Below are 17,500 nucleotides of genomic sequence, written 5' to 3'. Positions count from 1 at the left end.
TCTGTGTGTTGTTGAAGGAAAAAACATCAGTTGGTGGTGTTGTACTCATTGCATTTCATTTATTCCTTTTGAATAACACTGACACAGTGCTTTTATTTTGAAAGAGACTGTATGCAAACTGTACATTTCCTGTCAACACAGAAGTGTACTTTGAAAACAGACAAAGGATGTAACACGTAACACACACCATATGTGGACGTGGAACGTCCATGACCAAATGTGGACATGTGATGAGGTTGGTTGGATGAGCTGGACTATTAATAGAAGTTTTACAGTATTATAACACAGTCACATATATTATTCTGCAGAATGATACTCTTACTGTTGGTACTTTAAGTGTATTATGACATTGATACTTTGGTACTTTTACTGTTAATAGAGTAACAGAGTATTTACTTTGGTGTGTTACTGAAGGACTTTGTCATCGTCTGCAGAGCTGTTAATCTGGAGCTGACACGTCTCCACTGAGAACTACCTGAATGTCTCTGTCTAGAGTCAGTGTTGGGTTTGTCCACTCTGGGCTCCCGTAGAAACATGGTAGTACAACACGAGGACCTGCTCCCTGTGTAAATATAAACATCTCATTCTAAGGTAACAAGACCACATCAGTTCTGATTTTCAGCTTATTAAAGGAAACAGAGTTATTATATTTCTGCCCTTTAATCTTTCAGATGAAGTCCATGACTGTAAAGGGTTAACAGAGACAGAAGCTTCATTCAGACTGGACCAACGTAACAGGAGGTGGGAATGAAACCTGTAACCATGGTGACATGACAGGATATTATGGTGTGTGAAGCCCAGTTGAGACCAAAGATCCATGACAAGACAAAACTGTTTCAGAACATCACAGAGAAAAGTGTCAGCGGTGTGAACTGTCCAATCTGAGCATGACTCAAGCCGGCTGATGATGTCATCTGGTCAAATTGCTGTTGTCTGGTTTTATTAGTAAAACTCATCATCACAGATCTTCAGTCTGAACTGGGCTGTAGAGATATTCAGCAGGACAGAGACTAACATCTCCACAGGGGGGAGCCAGAGAGCTGAGACTCTGCAGGAGGTTAATCAGACTGAAAAACTTCCCTCTCCAGTTGGAACTTCAAACTGTGATGCTCTGCATGGCTGCAGTGGTGATGTAATGATGATCCAATCAGAGGTGGACATCAGCTGACGTAGTATGAAGAGTGACAGAGTCTGTGTAGGGACGAAGTCAGGGTGGACGAATGTATTGAACAAACACAGGACTTTGACCCAGGAGACGGAGGTCTGTGTCCCGTGTAAAAATCTACTTACTTTAGGTTATGTATATGAGAACTTTACAAAGTGTGGTGACTCACAGCATGCTGGTTTTATTGTTCCTGATTCATTTGTTTTCTGTGAGGGTAATTTTAAAAGACGCCATGTGCCTGTAAAGCTGACGCTGAGGGGTTGGTAACGTGTCACAGTCTGAAGCAGGAGGCGCTGACTGAGCTGCTGTGCCCGATCAGACGTGTGCGAGGAGGTGTTAAAACACATACTGACATCATTCAGTGGGACGTCAGGCTCCGACATCACGTCTGTGTTAAACGTCCCTGTGGCGCTCGACACACGAGGTTCCATCACACAACAACTAAGGTTTGAGTCAGTCTGGTCTGCCACGCACAGACTGTAAAAATAATGGACCTAACAACCGTGATGTCACCTAGCAGTTTGTGAATTTCTGTTTTGAAGCTTTGAGTTCAGCATCTCAGCTTCACCATCTTGGTTTTTTGGAGCCAGAAGTGACCATATTTGGGCCAGAGGGCGGAGCTGTGGAGGAGTGAGGGGTGGATCTATCATCAGACAGCTTGTCCCTCAAAGAGGCCCCACCCCCTCAATGATGTGTGACTTTAATAAAGTGTAAACAGGTGAGTTCTATAAAAGGTTGAAATGATCTCCAGAGACCAGACAGGCTGTAAACATGTTGATTTCTACATGTGAACATAGAGCTCTGTGGGGACGCACTCTAGTGGTCATCAGAGGAACTGCAGGGTTGGATTCATGTTTCAGCCTCAGAGGTTGCTGCTTGGTCCCATGTGTGCACTCTCCCTGATCCACACTCCGGTCCAGATGGTGGCAGTAATGCTCCATACCAGTTTGTCAACCACCAGAAAAACCAAGAAGAAGAAGAAAAGAAAATGGTGACCTCACAACAAAAGAACTCCTGAGTTTGATGGTTTTGGCTGAAAAACATTTGTGTGAAGACAGATGACATAAACGTCTCCTGACACAATCTGTCTTCAGAACAAGCATCTGCTTTGTTTTCTTCTTCTTCTTCTTGTAAAACCATCCCGAGGTGCAGACGCCACCACCACCTGGGCCGCAGTGTGGAACCACAGATCATATTCTGTAACTGAGCATGTGCAGTTGATCTGCATGGTTACCTGACCGTCCGTGAGGACGATGCTAACAGGAGCTGTTCACTCATCGTTCAGCTCACTGGGAACAGAGACACTAATAGAGACATGTCTCTGAAGACAACAGCAGCCCCTCCCTGCAGCTGACATCACATCACATGACATCATTTCTGTCACACTGGTTCCCAGTAAGGCCTGTATGTTGGTGTTAGCATCATTAGCTCAAGTCACCTCCGCAACAGACCAGTCCAGTCTGAATGAAGCTACAGCCATGGACTAATAAAGAGATGGTGGGACATGGACCTTACAGTCCAAGGGTGGAACATAATGATGAGTCTGAGAGAGGGGGCGGGGCTGCTGACAGCTGGTCAGGTTTCATTACTTACAAACATCCTTTGTGTCTCAGACTCTGTGGTTCTGATCTGAAAACAGTTCATCACACTCACACAGAGGGGTCAGAGTTCAAGGTTTGGTCCACACTAAGTGCTGTCGAGGAGCTAAACTTCCTGTCAGCTCGCATGAAGCGGCGCTGCCTCGTTATTTCTCGGCCTTTATCTTGCTGTCATAGGTCCCGGCGTTCTTGTACGCTCCCACGTAGCCTGTGTTCTCAACGATCTCCTCGCGGCCCTCTCGACCTTTGCCCCTGCCGCTCTCGTCGAAGCGCTCCTTGTGTGACCCAGTGTAACGGGATGCATCGGTCAAGCGGTCCACGGCCCCCGCCTTCGCCACTTTCTGATGGAAACACAGAGGACAGGAAATAAATCAGCTCAAAGCTCCACACTGCCCCCTGCAGGTGAGAACATGCTGCTGTCTGACACTCTAAGATCTCTCACTGAGAACATGGGAGACGTGTTCATATGTTTCAGGTCCTGTAAGAACCCTGGCTGAGGTATTTTAGACAAGTTGCTGTGTGGCTCAGTGCTGATTGGACGCTGTGTGGCTCTTGACTGAGGAGAGTTTAATGAACTGAGCGTGATGTTGGCTCAGACTCTGATGACTTCATCATGGCAGTAATGAAAGTGTCTGATGATGGGAGACATCAGAGCGGAGTCAGAGGCGTGTCGGTGTCTCAGCAGCAGCTCTCGACTTGTTTCCTGCAGCTCAACCATGAAACATGAAGAGCCAGCGGTGATGTCACAGCTGTTTGTGCCCGACATTAAAGACAAAAACTACACTTCATGTTTCAGCACGTTTCACCAGCAGACACTCGAATGTCTCGTCTTTCATCTCAGTCTGTCTCTCTCAAACTTCACAGTTTAACCCCCTCCCCCCCTGGAGGGCAGGGGCGTGGGGGCATGTCCTCTCTAACATCTCTTTCACGTCTGTTTTGATATAGATGATAGTCCTTAATGCGCCGCGCTCCGCTCCGCCCACAGGAGGGTTTACAGAGCAGATTCAGAGACATGAGTTCAACATTAAACTGATAAACTGATTATAAAGAGTCGCATCAGGGCGTCTGCAGCTCAGGAGGGAGGACGGGTCGTAAACTCTCCAGTTTTATGTCAGTGAACTTTATCAGTTTGTCTTTAATGCAAAAACACTCTTCACACTTTAGACTGAAGTTAAACAGATTATAAACAGTTTGCCTGATGGTCACATGACCAAGAAAAGATGTGTCAGTGTCGTCTCACCGTCACGCCGACGTTGGTGGGCTCTTTGCCCTCCACAAGTTTGAAGATGGAGTCCCGTGCCTTCTCTGTACTTTGACCTTTGAACCTTTTTGGGGCCAGCTCCTCCAGAGCTCTCTGAAACTCCTCGTAGGTGATGACCCGAGACGTCTTCTGTCTTCACACACAGACACAAAGACACCAAACTGGAGTTACTGTGAACTTCACACTGTGAGACACAGCTGAGGACAGATGGCTTGTCTGTGGATTATTTCTACCAGAAATCATTTTAGAAATTTATCATCAATCAGTTTCAATTTTACTTAAATTTTTTTCATATAAATCTTTTGTTGGCTCAAGAACTCTAAAGTGTAAGCAAACAATGTGGGTTTCGTTAATACGTGTGTGGTTGTGCTGCTGCCGTGGTCCTGCCAGATGCCTCCTGCTGCTGCTGCCATCATTAATCATTAGTCATTAGTCATACTTCTTCTGTTATTATACACATATGATTATTGTCACACATGTATACTGCCAGGTATTAATACATACTTTCAACATATTGTACCGCAGTAACCAGAACTATAACTATAATATTATTACTTTCAATAATGTTGTTGTAAGCTACTGTCATTACCTGCATCTCTCTCTCTCTCTCTCTCTCTCTCTCTCTCTCTCTCTCTCTCTGTGTCATATGGATTACTGTTAATTTATCATGTTGATCTGTTCTGTACGACATCTATTGCACGTCTGTCCGTCCTGGAAGAGGGATCCCTCCTCAGTTGCTCTTCCTGAGGTTTCTACCATTTTTTTTCCCCGTTAAAGGGTTTTTTTGGGGAGTTTTTCCTGATCAGCTGTGAGGGTCATAAGGACAGAGGGATGCCGTATGCTGTAAAGCCCTGTGAGGCAAATTGTGATTTGTGATATTGGGCTTTATAAATAAAATTGATTGATTGATTGAATAATTGGCAAACTTTCTGGGGAAAACCTGGTCTTATTAGGAGAGACGGCATTCATCCCACTTTGGATGGAGCTGCTCTCATTTCTAGGAACCTGGCAAACTTTATTAGTAATTTAAATCCCTGACAACCCAGAGTTGAGACCAGGACTCAGAGTCGCAGTCCTATACGCCTCTCTGAGCTTCTAGTTCAGTTACCCAGCCATAGTTTTCATAGTTTTATACAAACAGTGTCTGTCCCCCGACCGCCTAAATTATTTAAATCTAAAATTAAACAAAGAGGAGTTGTGCATAACAACCTCATAAAAATTAAAACCTCTTCTGTGACAGAAAGACAAAACAGGAGAATTAAATGCGGACTGTTAAATATCAGGTCTCTATCGTCTAAAGCAGTGTTAGTAAACGAATTAATATCAGATAATCATATTGATTTACTCAGTCTCACCGAAACCTGGCTGTGTCCAGATGAATATGTTAGTCTAAATGAATCCACTCCTCCCAGTCATAATAATACCCACATTCCTCGAGGCAGCGGCCGAGGAGGGGGAGTTGCAGCCATTTTTAACTCTAGTCTGTTAATCAGCCCTAAACCTAAACTAGATTATAATTCATTTGAAAGCCTCGTTCTTAGTCTTTTACATCCGACCTGGAAAACCTCGCAGCCACTTTTATTTGTTATAGTGTACCGTGCTCCTGGCCCGTATTCTGAATTTTTATCTGAATTCTCAGAGTTTTTATCCAGTTTAGTTCTTAAATCAGATAAAGTTATTATTGTAGGCGATTTTAACATTCATGTCGACGTTGATAATGACTCCCTGGCTACCGCGTTTATCTCATTATTAGACTCCATTGGCTTCAGTCAGGGTGTACATGAACCCACTCACTGTTTTAACCATACCCTCGATCTAGTTCTGACGTATGGAATTGAAATTCATAATCTAAAAGTCTTTCCACAGAATCCCTCGCTATCGGATCATTATCTGATTACTTTTGATTTCTTTTTACTCGATCACACGCCACTCAGCAACAGTTACTATACTAGATGTTTATCAGATAGTGCTGTCGCAAAATTTAAGGAAAAGATTACTCCGTCGTTAAATTCAATACCAAGTCCCTCAGTAACAGAGGTTTCCCATACCGACTTTGATCATCTTGTTGATAGCGCTGTAGGCTCGCTGCGAACAACACTTGACTCTGTAGCTCCTCTTAAAAAGAAGTTAAAAAAGCAAAGAAAGTTCGCTCCTTGGTATAACTCTCAAACCCGTAAGTTAAAACAAATATCGCGAAAATTTGAAAGGAATTGGCGATTAACCAAACTGGAAGAATCTCGTTTAATCTGGACAGACAGTCTCAAAACTTATAAGAGGGGCCTCCGCAATGCCAGAGCAAACTATTACTCAGCTCTAATAGAAGACAATAAGAACAACCCCAGGTTTCTTTTCAGCACTGTAGCCAGGCTGACTGAGAGTCACAGCTCTATTGAGCCTTGTATTCCTTTAGCCCTTAGCAGTAATGATTTTATGAGCTTTTTTAATGACAAAATTCTAACTATTAGAGGCAAAATTCATGACCTCCTGTCCTCAGATAGTACCTATCTAACCTCAAACACAGCTGTAAGACCTAATATATATTTAGATTGCTTCTCCCCAATTTCTCTTCAAGAATTGACTTTCTTCATCTAAATCATCAACGTGTCTCTTAGACCCCATCCCAACTAGGCTACTTAAGGAGGTCTTTCCTTTAGTTAACACTCATATATTAGATATGATCAATATATCCTTATTAACAGGCTATGTACCACAGTCTTTTAAGGTAGCTGTAATTAAACCTCTACTAAAAAAGCCCACCCTGGATCCAGAGGTGTTAGCCAACTATAGACCAATATCTAATCTTCCCTTTATGTCAAAGATCCTTGAGAAAGTAGTCGCAGACCAGCTGTGTGATTTTCTCCAGGATAATAATCTATTTGAGGAATTTCAGTCAGGATTTAGAGTGCATCATAGCACTGAGACAGCTCTAGTTAAAATTACAAATGACCTTCTGATTGCTTCGGACAAAGGACTTGTCTGTACTTGTTTTATTAGATCTTAGTGCGGCGTTTGACACAATTGACCATCAAATTCTACTGCAGAGACTGGATCACTTAATTGGCCTAAAAGGTTCTGCACTAAGCTGGTTTAAATCTTATTTATCTGATCGTTTTCAATTTGTTCACGTTCATAATGAATCATCCTCATGTACCAAAGTTTGTTTTGGAGTTCCGCAAGGTTCTGTGCTCGGACCAATCCTATTTACTCTATATATGCTTCCTTTAGGTAACATCATTAAAAATCACTCTATAAATTTCCATTGTTATGCGGATGATACTCAGTTGTATTTATCGATGAAGCCAGAAGAAAGTAATCAATTAACTGAACTCTGTAACTGCCTTAAAGACATAAAAACCTGGATGAGCACCAATTTCCTGATGTTAAATTCAGACAAAACTGAAGTTATTGTTCTTGGCCCCAAACAACTCAGAGACTCTTTATCTGATGACATAGTTTCTCTAGATGGCATTGCTCTGGCCTCTAGCACTACCGTAAGAAACCTCGGAGTAATATTTGATCAAGATTTGTCTTTTAATTCTCATTTAAAACAAACCTCACAGACTGCATTTTTTCATCTGCGTAATATTGTGAAAATTAGGCCTATCCTGACCCGAAAAGATGCAGAAAAATTGATCCACGCTTTTGTTACCTCAAGGCTGGATTACTGTAACTCTCTATTATCGGGTAGCTCTAGTAAGTCCTTAAAAACTCTCCAGCTAATTCAGAATGCAGCAGCACGTGTACTAACAGGAACTAAGAAACGAGATCATATTTCTCCTGTTTTAGCTTCTCTGCACTGGCTCCCTGTAAAATCCAGAATTGAATTTAAAATCCTACTGTTAACTTATAAAGCTCTAAATGGTCAAGCGTCATATCTTAGAGAGCTCATAGTGCCATATTATCCCACCAGAACACTGCGCTCTGAGAAAGCAGGGTTACTCGTTGTGCCTAAAGTCTCTAAAAGTAGATCAGGAGCCAGAGCCTTCAGCTATCAGGCTCCTCTCCTGTGGAATCATCTTCCTGTTACGGTCCGGGAGGCAGACACCGTCTCCACATTTAAGACTAGACTTAAGACTTTCCTCTTTGATAAAGCTTATAGTTAGGGCTGGCTCAGGCTTGCCCTGTACCAGCCCCTAGTTAGGCTGACTTAGGCCTAGTCTGCCGGAGGACCCCCCTATAATACACCGGGCCCCTTCTCTCCTTCTCTCTCTCTCTCTCTCTCTCTTATACTATTACTGCATCTTGCTAACTCGGCCATTCTGGATGTCACTAACTCGGCTTCTTCTCCGGAGCCTTTGTGCTCCACTGTCTCTCAGATTAACTAATATCACAGCGGTGCCTGGACAGCGTGACGTGTGTGGTTGTGCTGCTGCCGTGGTCCTGCCAGATGCCTCCTGCTGCTGCTGCCATCATTAGTCATTAGTCATACTTCTACTGTTATTATACACATATGACTATTGTTACACATGTATACTGCCAGATAGTAATGACAGTAGCTTACAACAATGTTGTTGTAAGCTACTGTCATTACCTGCATCTCTCTCTCTCTCTCTCTCTCTCTCATTGTGTCATGTGGATTACTGTTAATTTATCATGCTGATCTGTTCTGTACGACATCTATTGCACGTCTGTCCGTCCTGGAAGAGGGATCCCTCCTCAGTTGCTCTTCCTGAGGTTTCTACCGTTTTTTTTCCCCGTTAAAGGGTTTTTTGGGGAGTTTTTCCTGATCAGCTGTGAGGGTCATAAGGACAGAGGGATGTCGTATGCTGTAAAGCCCTGTGAGGCAAATTGTGATTTGTGATATTGGGCTTTATAAATAAAATTGACCTGAGACCTCCACAGATCTAACTCTGGGCACTGGTCCTCAGACTTACTTGACTTTGGAGAAGACGATGTCGACGTCGGTGCCGGTGACGTTCTTGCCGTCGATGATCTTGCAGTCTTTGCAGAGTTTGGCCCAGTTCTTCCCGTTCAGCTCCTTCCCTGTGGCCTTCATGTCTCCGTGGACAGCAAACTTCTTAAAAGACGTCAGGAGCTGCTCCATGTCTGCACTCTCTGCCATGACGGGAAAATATCTGAGAAACAAGATCAACAAGAAACAGAAGAACACAGATGATGACGTGGTGTGGAGGACATGACTTGACGCAGTGCTCACACAACAACATGTCTAAAACGCCTCAAAGGAAACTGATGAAGTCTCGTCTTGTTTTTGAAACATCTGATGAAAACGATCCAAAACAGAAACTAACTATAGTGGCCACAAACATTTAGATTTCATGGAATCAATCTGACCACAGAGATTCTTCTTTTTATTTTTAAAGAAAAGCTTCAGTAGAAAATCTGCTGAAGAAGAGAAATGACGTTCACTGGCTCAGCTCAGAGCGTCTCATCGCTGTTCCACAACACCACTGAGCTGTGAGACAGGAGACAGAGCATGGACACCATGATGGAGGTGTAGAGGTGCTCCATCTTTGTCTTTAGCAGGTTGAACTACTTCAGCTGCGACAGGAAATACGTCCTCTACTCAGCTGTCCTCATGTTAAATCAAATCACATGTATGTCTAATGAGTGACCGCAGTGCTGCACAATCAAGTAAGATCAATAAAATAATGTGACGTGGAAACAGGGTTAGAACGAGAGAGACAAAACAGAACAAACTAAAAACCTGCTGAAATAAAGCAAAGCTCAGAGCAGTCAGATCTGACATGATGATGTGTGATGGAGGTGGGCGGGGCTGCATTCTTCTTAAAGTCCATGCCCGTCTCTTGTCATCAGATGGTCAGCCCCACCCGATATAGGCGGAGTCATCCCCCCGAGACGAGTCTGGTGAGGGCGGTGTCATCCCTGAAGGACAGGAGCTGGACAGAGCGGTGGGTGGAGGAGCAGCTGTTTGTGTTCAGGGAGGAGGGAGGAGGGAGGAGGGTAGATGGTGCCTGAGTCGGTCCAGTGGAGCTGCTCACCTGGTGCATACAACAAATAAAGTTTCTATCTTCAGGTTTTTTTCTCTTTGATCATAAATCTGTCTCCTTCATTATGTTTCAGATAGTTTGTGTCTGTGCTGGATGAAACTCTGACGTTGGTCTGTGAGGAAATGAGTTCTGTCTGCAGGACGAGTGGACATCAGGAGGGACTGTCTGAAAGGTGGAGCGGTGTCTCTGGAGGTCTGACCTGGTACTGATGGTTTCCACCTGCACCTTCCTGTCAGACAGGAAGTCTGTGATCCACCCGTAGGTGGCAGAGCTGGGATGATGGTGATGATGTCACAGACAGGATCCTGTGTAGGTCCATGTTGACGGTGTCATCCACAGAGCAGGATGGGGACAGAGATGGTCCTGATGTGGGACAGAAGGACAGAGGTCAGGATGAAAGATCTATAGCTGTTCAGTCCACGCCACAGGAGGACAGGCCACGCCACAGGAGGACAGGCCACGCAACAGGAGGACAGTCCACGCAACAGGAGGACAGGCCACGCCACAGGAGGACAGGCCACGCCACAGGAGGACAGGCCACGCAACAGGAGGACAGGCCACGCCACAGGCCACGCACCTCCTGCTGGTGCCCAGAGTCAGGACTAAACATGGGGAATCAGGATTCCAGTTTTATGCAGCTAAAATCTGGAACAGTCTTTCTGAAGATGTGAGACAGGCCTCTACTCTGACAATGTTCAAATCTAGGCTCAAAACAGCTCTGTTTCACTGTGCATATGACTGAAAGGATCTTATCTGCACTCTTCTCTTTTAAAGTTCATTTTATAATGATTATTTATGTTTTTATTTTGTATTGTGATTTTAATGCATTTTCTTGTTCTGTAAAGCACTTTGAATTACTTTGTGTACGAATTGTGCTCTACAAATAAACTTGCCTTGCCATAGGAGGACAGGCCACGCCACAAGAGGACAGGCCACGCCACAGGAGGACAGGCCACGCCATAGGAGGACAGGCCACGCCACAGGAGGACAGGCCACGCCACAAGAGGACAGGCCACGCCATAGGAGGACAGGCCACGCCACAAGAGGACAGGCCACGCCATAGGAGGACAGACCATGCCACAAGAGGACAGGCCATGCCACAGGAGGACAGACCACGCCACAAGAGGACAGGCCACGCCACAGGAGGATAGGCCACGCCATAGGAGGACAGACCACGCCATAGGAGGACAGACCACGCCACAGGAGGACAGGCCACGCCACAGGAGGACAGGCCACGCTACGTGTCTCCAAGATGTCTGTGGACACTGGAGACACTGATCAGCTGATCAGGTGTCTCAGCATGGTGGACAAACAACCACACAGAGGTGGCCATCTTGATTTACAGCAAAGGTTGAAAAGATTCTGATCATCTGTTGGACAGCAGTATGTGTGTGTATGTGTGTGTGTGTGTGTGTGTGTGTGTGTGTGTGTGTGTGTGTGTGTGTGTGTGTCGGGGTGTGAGACATGACCTCATTCTGGCTTCTCAGACTTGTGTGATTACACACGTTGATGCAATCCCATACACAGCGGTTGTCATGGTTACTGAGTTTCTGTTCGCTGACATGTGACAGACAAACAAACCAATCAGAGAGGGCATGAGCTGTGGTGGGCGGGGCTCAAGTTAGTGATGTTAAGACAGATCCTGTTTGTGTTACAATGAGTGTGCGTGCGTGCGTGTGCATGTGTGTGTGTGTGTGTGTGTGTGTGTGTGTTTACACCCAGCTGTCAGATTCCTGACAGTCGAGACAGTTTTAGTCGACCTCATTAAGCAATGATGTCATCAGTGACTGTGACAGTGACAATCAGAATCATCAATATGAGTGATCAGCTGCTGGTTTGTGTTGATTTGGTCTGATGATGTCAGCTGGTTCATGATGACCTCATCACATCATTAATTTAACTCCAGATCAACCACAGACTGAAGCAGACTTCATCCTGTCACCATCTCTGCCGCTCACATACAGATAACCACCAGGACAAATTAACGCCGGCAAAGAACTCCAAATAGCTTCTGTTCTTTCCTGTTTCAGCAGGTGTCCCCGTGACCACACACACACACACACACACACACACACACACACACACACACACACACACCACGCCCGTTTAATCAGCAATAATGAAGTTAAATGCTCTGAATGACCTTCAGACCTGAGCTGTGGATTTATAGAAGGTTTAAATATGTTGCGTTTATTTCAGTAACAAAAACATGATGAAATTTTTTCCACGACAAAAACAAGATGATGATGAGCTGAAAATAAAAGCTAAGATGAAGTCTACATTTTATTGTCGCTGACGAGATGTGATGTAAATGTTGGTGGACTGTCGGACACTGACAGCTTGTAATGATCTTCAGATGCCTGATGAGCCACAGGCTGTAAACTCCAGTAAATAGTCTGCACCAGGATGTTTGGGTTGGTGCGAGTTGTGAGCTGTAATTCAGCAGTAAATAATCAGCCGTGTGTGTCTGACTGTGGATGGTGGAGCTGCTGAATGGATTTGTGGAGTTTGTTAGTTGCAGTTAGCAGCTAGCTCCGCTCGCAGCCTTCACAGCTTCACCCCGCAGGACTCCACTCAGTCCGGACTGGAGAAGGTTTGTGGGTTGATGGTGTTTGACAGGCAGGTAGGAGGCTCAGTTATCTGTGAGTGTAGCTGTGCTGTAAGTAAACAGTCTGAACTCAGATCAGTTTTCTGTGACAGAGATGAAAGTTTAGTTTGAATCACCAACTCTGTGAGAGGACACCAGTTTAAACCTCCAGACTAACATGTTGCACATGAAGAAACAAGTTATGTTTCTGCTTCTTAACAGTCACATGGATAAGTCAGAGTTTACAGTGAACCTGGGGACAAATCCTAGTTGGCTCACATTAGTTATTTGTTGAGAGCATAAATAGAGAGATGTTGAGCTTTTCAGATGATGATCAGTAAGTGTGTGCTCATGAATCAGCCCTTAAACCTGTCACACACTGCTGGAAACATGACACACACATTATCTTATACAACCTGACACCTTGAGTCTGATTTATGATCCATCAATTAGTAAAAAACAGAAACATCAGAACTGAAACTATCAAGGAGAAAAATTTTTATTTTAAACTTAATTTTAAGTTTAATTTTTAAACTAATAAACATTAGGACTAAATCTGAACATCTGTCAGAATGAACAGAGAATATGAATCTGACTGTTCTGGATTCTAAAAGCTGAAAGATGAACTTTTTAAATTTGAATAAAAATGAATCTGCAGGTTGTATTTCTACTGTGTGCAGTCTGTGTGTAGTTTCAGTGACTGTGTGTACTGTATGGGTGTGTCAGTGTGTGTGTTGGTATGCACACACACACACACGCACACTCGCACACTCACACACACACACGCGCACACGCACACTCACACACACACACACACGCACACGCACACGCACACGCACAGTCACGAACAAAGAGGTTGACTGTTGATCCAAATATAACCTCACAGAACATGAATGTGTTTCTGTACATTAAATATTTTAAAACATTTTATATTGGTGCGGAGGAGCTCGTCTTCATCATCATCATCATCATCATCATCATATTTAAACATGCACAGTGTTTATTACAGATCAGTGTGAAGAACAGTGAACCAGCTGCAGATGAATCTATCAGTCCATTTATTGAACTGGTGAATGAGCGTCTCTCTGCAGACCGACCTGTCCAGAGGTGATCTGACCTCTGACCTGCAGCTGTCTCATTTGTCTCTCAGTCTTCATCCTCTGGTCTTTTGTCCCTGTTTCAGACTGTTTTTTGCTGACAAATTTTTTGTCTCCAAACATCAGCTGATTATTTGTCTGACCGTAACTCAGGCTGAACCTCCACACTTCACTTTATTTCCTGTTTAAACTCTGCTTCAGATTCAGACTCACACACTCTGTCTTACCTGTATGTCCTCTGTCCTCTGTCTGTCTCCTCGGTCTCTCCTCTGTCTCTTCTGGCCCTCAGCAGCGATCTCAGGATCCAAATGAGCTCTGCAGCGCTCAGGGCTTGTTATCGTCTGTTTACCCTGTCACCATGACGACATCCTGTCCCACATCAGGGGAGGGTAATAAAAAGGAGGAAGGAGAGGAGAGGAGAGGAGAGGAGAGGAGAGGAGAGGAGAGGAAGGTAGGACAGGAGGGAAGGAGTGTTGGTCCTCTAGCAGGACAGTGTCCACACAGGCTGCTCCCACAGCAGCAGGTCAGAGCTCAAAGGTCATAGGTCAGATAGGTTCATTTCAGTGTTATTAATAGTTACATATTCTGCAAATACAAACAAACTGATTAAAGAAAAGTAAACATACAAAAAGCCCTTCATTTAATGAAGTTTATAACTAAGTTTAATTAATGTCACGATAAGTGATTTCAGGTTTAATAACACCAGGAGCCCCGAGTGACAAACTACAGAAACCAAAAAATAAACAAACAAAAAAACTAATGAGACATAAGAAACTACTACAGAGACAGGGTTGGACATGAACTCCACCTGCCACTGTGGCTGATGGACTCCTTGATCTACCCGCCACTGTGGCTGATGGACTCCTTGATCTACCTGTCACTGTGGCTGATGGACTCCTTGATCTATCTGCCCGCCACTGTGGCTGATGGACTCCTTGATCTACCTGCCACTGCGGCTGATGGACTCCTTGACCTACCTGTCACTGTGGCTGATGGACTCCTTGATCTACCTGTCACTGTGGCTGATGGACTCCTTGATCTACCAGTCACTGTGGCTGATGGAGTCCTTGATCTACCCGCCACTGTGGCTGATGGAGTCCTTGATCTATCTGCCACTGTGGCTGATGGACTCCTTGATCTACCCGCCACTGTGGCTGATGGACTCCTTGATCTACCTGCCACTGCGGCTGATGGACTCCTTGATCTACCTGCCACTGCGGCTGATCACCACTGTTTCTCTGGCTGGTGAGTCCTGATCGTCTGACTGGACCAGTGAGAGTGTGACCAGCTGTGTGACGGTCTGTAATACTGATGTTCTGATGTAGTTCTGCTGTTCTTAAATTTGGATCCTGTTAAATTCAATTCATCAACAATGTTCTCCTGTTTTTGGATTCTCTGTTCACCGTGGAGACACAACAGAAACACTAAGTTAACTTCACACAGTACACAGAGTGAGTAACCGATACACAGACATCCTTTTTGTGAGCAGAGTTTTCCTTTAATGTCTCCAATCAGTCTTCAGGTCACCTCCTGACTGCCTGTGAGTCATGTTTGTTCATGCGGCTCAGTCTCTTCTCACCTCTGTTATAGACTCCGCCCTCTGAGTGACAGCTGCTGTTCGTCTGTTTCAGGCCTCGATTGTTAGAAATGAAGCTGCTGCTCTGACTGAACCTGAAGAACACAAACTGTGTGATGATTCTGTCTTCAGCTTGTCTCACACTGCACAGAAAAATCCACCAATATGTGGTGTTTGTCCTCAGTGTGAAAGTCAGCACTGATTTCCAGGTCAGCTAACTGCAGAAGTGACAACCAGCCGTCACTTCTGCAGCTCTCTGTCATCTCAGCTTCTGTAGCTGTCCAACAAGGAGGTGCATCACTTCACCCTCCAAACAGTCGCGCCATCAGACTTTGGGGCAGAACTCCTCCATCACAGCAGACAGACCCAGTGATGGAGGAGGCTGTTAAACATCCTGATGACTGTTGTGACGAGCGCCTTGCTTCACATCTCCAGCATGTGTACGTGGGTTTTTAAACACGAGGAAACCTGCCAGGAAAACATCAGTAGTTCAGAGCCGTCTGCGCAGCTCTACAGCAGACAGGGACATCTTTCTATTTTTATTTTTCCTGGTGTGTCACATTCAATGTCATTAGCCCCTTTTACACTGCCAGATTTTCGGCGAATGTTGGGCCGATTTGCCCGCAAGCTGCAGGCGTTTAGACACACAGAGCCGGATTGCTGATTTGACCCGAGGCGCCCAATTTTCCACCTCGTAGGGTAGACATAGTGGGGGAACCTTTTTGGTTTAAAAAGGACGAGGCAGCCTTCCACAATGGGAGGGGCTGTTGAAGACTTGTTGATGACACCGCACGTGCGACCCACTGGCGGTGGATAAACAGGAAACAGCTGATAGCAGGAATTAGCGAGCAGCTAGTAGCAAGAGGGAAACACAAACCTGACAGACACTGTGAAGATGAGCAACTGGGGAGACAAGGAATTGTGCGCCCTCCTTGTCCTCGCAAACGAAGAGGCCATTAACCGTCAGATGACGGGGACGGTGAAGGACGGGCCGACTTACAAGAGAATCACCGAAGGACTGACCAGCCGCGGCTTCCCTCCCACGTCACTGTTTACGTCACACGCTGAGCTACATGTTTTGTTACTTGCTCACGCCCCCCATTGCCCTGAAAAAGGCACATTCTGTATAAACAAAAGTAGGTAGGCGGCATTTTACTGCACTCCCCGATTTTGTTTTTATACTGCCAATGCTGAAAAAAGACTGATTGGGCTTTCCTGCAAATTTGCACAATTCCTGTTTAAAAAGGAGACAGGCCTGAGAACAGGTGAGTAAACTGCCGAAAGCAGCATGGAGGCCTGAGGAAATGTTACAGAGGTCACTTCTTTTATATCTCTGACTGATTCAGTCTGTCAGACTGGGTGCAGACTCATCTGGATCCATGTGTTGCGTGGACGGAGACAGACGGTATTTTGTGATAACCTGTTGTTGCACCTCGCTGGTTAGGAAGTTAAATTAGCACATCCAGCCAGGTGTTGTGTTTCCATTGCTGCCAAGAGGAGCCAGCACTAATAAGTACCCATGACTACAGCAGAGCTGTCATGTTAGCAGGTTTTTTGTTCAGTGAGAAAGGAAGTACAGCAGCAGCCTGGATTTTTCTCACTGCTTTGAGCCCTTTAGATTTGATGAACGTGTCACATGAAGAAAAAAACTTCTGTAAACTTCTAGAATCACATTTCAAACCGCCGCCACAGATGGATCAGATCTGACTTACATAAAATCACATTTGTTGTTTTGGTGTCTCCACTGTCTAAAGCCTGGGCAGTACCCACAGTGTGACTCTGGTCTGTCCCAGACTGAAGACGACCAGCAGTAACGAAACGTGTTGATATCTTTGGCGTGGCTCTAACACGGTGGTCCTACGTCACACAGTCAGAGAGGGTCAGGGATGGTCGTAGACAGCCTGGGATCAGGACAGGGACAGTGTGAAGCTGTCACCACCCACGTCTACTAAGTATGACTAATGATAACAGCAGCAGCAGGAGGCATCTGGCAGGACCACGGCAGCAGCACAACCACACATGTCACACTATCCAGGCACCGCTGCAATACGAGTTAATCTGAGAGACAGTGGAGCACAAAGGCTCCGGAGAAGAAGCCGAGTTAGTGACATGTAGAATGGCCGAGTTAGCAAGATGCAGTAATAGAATACGAGAGAGAGAGAGAGAGAGAGAGAGAGAAGGTGCCCGGTGTATTATAGGGGGGTCCTCCGGCAGACTAGGCCTAAGTCAGCCTAACTAGGGGCTGGT

The 17,500-nt window shown here is 45.2% G+C and overlaps 1 protein-coding gene across 1 annotated transcript; it reads right to left on the bottom strand.

Annotated features, from left to right (window-relative positions):
• Positions 1-44: 44 nt before the first annotated feature.
• Positions 45-17,354, bottom strand: tppp3 (tubulin polymerization-promoting protein family member 3). Its single transcript, XM_049595107.1, has 4 exons — positions 13,905-17,354; positions 8,899-9,099; positions 4,004-4,157; positions 45-3,104 (listed from the first exon to the last, which is right to left on the bottom strand). The coding sequence occupies exons 2-4, from the start codon at positions 9,084-9,086 to the stop codon at positions 2,910-2,912; spliced, it is 537 nt and encodes a 178-aa protein (XP_049451064.1). The 5' UTR covers positions 9,087-9,099; positions 13,905-17,354; the 3' UTR covers positions 45-2,909.
• Between the last annotated feature and the right edge of the window lie 146 nt (positions 17,355-17,500).

Source organism: Epinephelus fuscoguttatus, linkage group LG2 (genome assembly GCF_011397635.1).
Source record: "Epinephelus fuscoguttatus linkage group LG2, E.fuscoguttatus.final_Chr_v1".
In the NCBI taxonomy this organism is placed as follows: Eukaryota; Metazoa; Chordata; class Actinopteri; order Perciformes; family Serranidae; genus Epinephelus; species Epinephelus fuscoguttatus.
Note: the sequence above shows the minus strand (reverse complement) of the source record. Positions and strands in the feature narration are given on the sequence as shown.

Bases quoted from the DNA above. Each gene is read 5' to 3' on its own strand.
- tppp3 (XM_049595107.1), bottom strand. From the start codon at position 9,086: ATGGCAGAGAGTGCAGACATGGAGCAGCTCCTGACGTCTTTTAAGAAG. The intron at 4,158-8,898 runs GTAAGTCTGAGG...CTGTGTGTGAAG, and splicing joins ATCGTCTTCTCCAAAGTCAA to ACAGAAGACGTCTCGGGTCA. The intron at 3,105-4,003 runs GTGAGACGACAC...TGTTTCCATCAG, and splicing joins CCACCAACGTCGGCGTGACG to AAAGTGGCGAAGGCGGGGGC.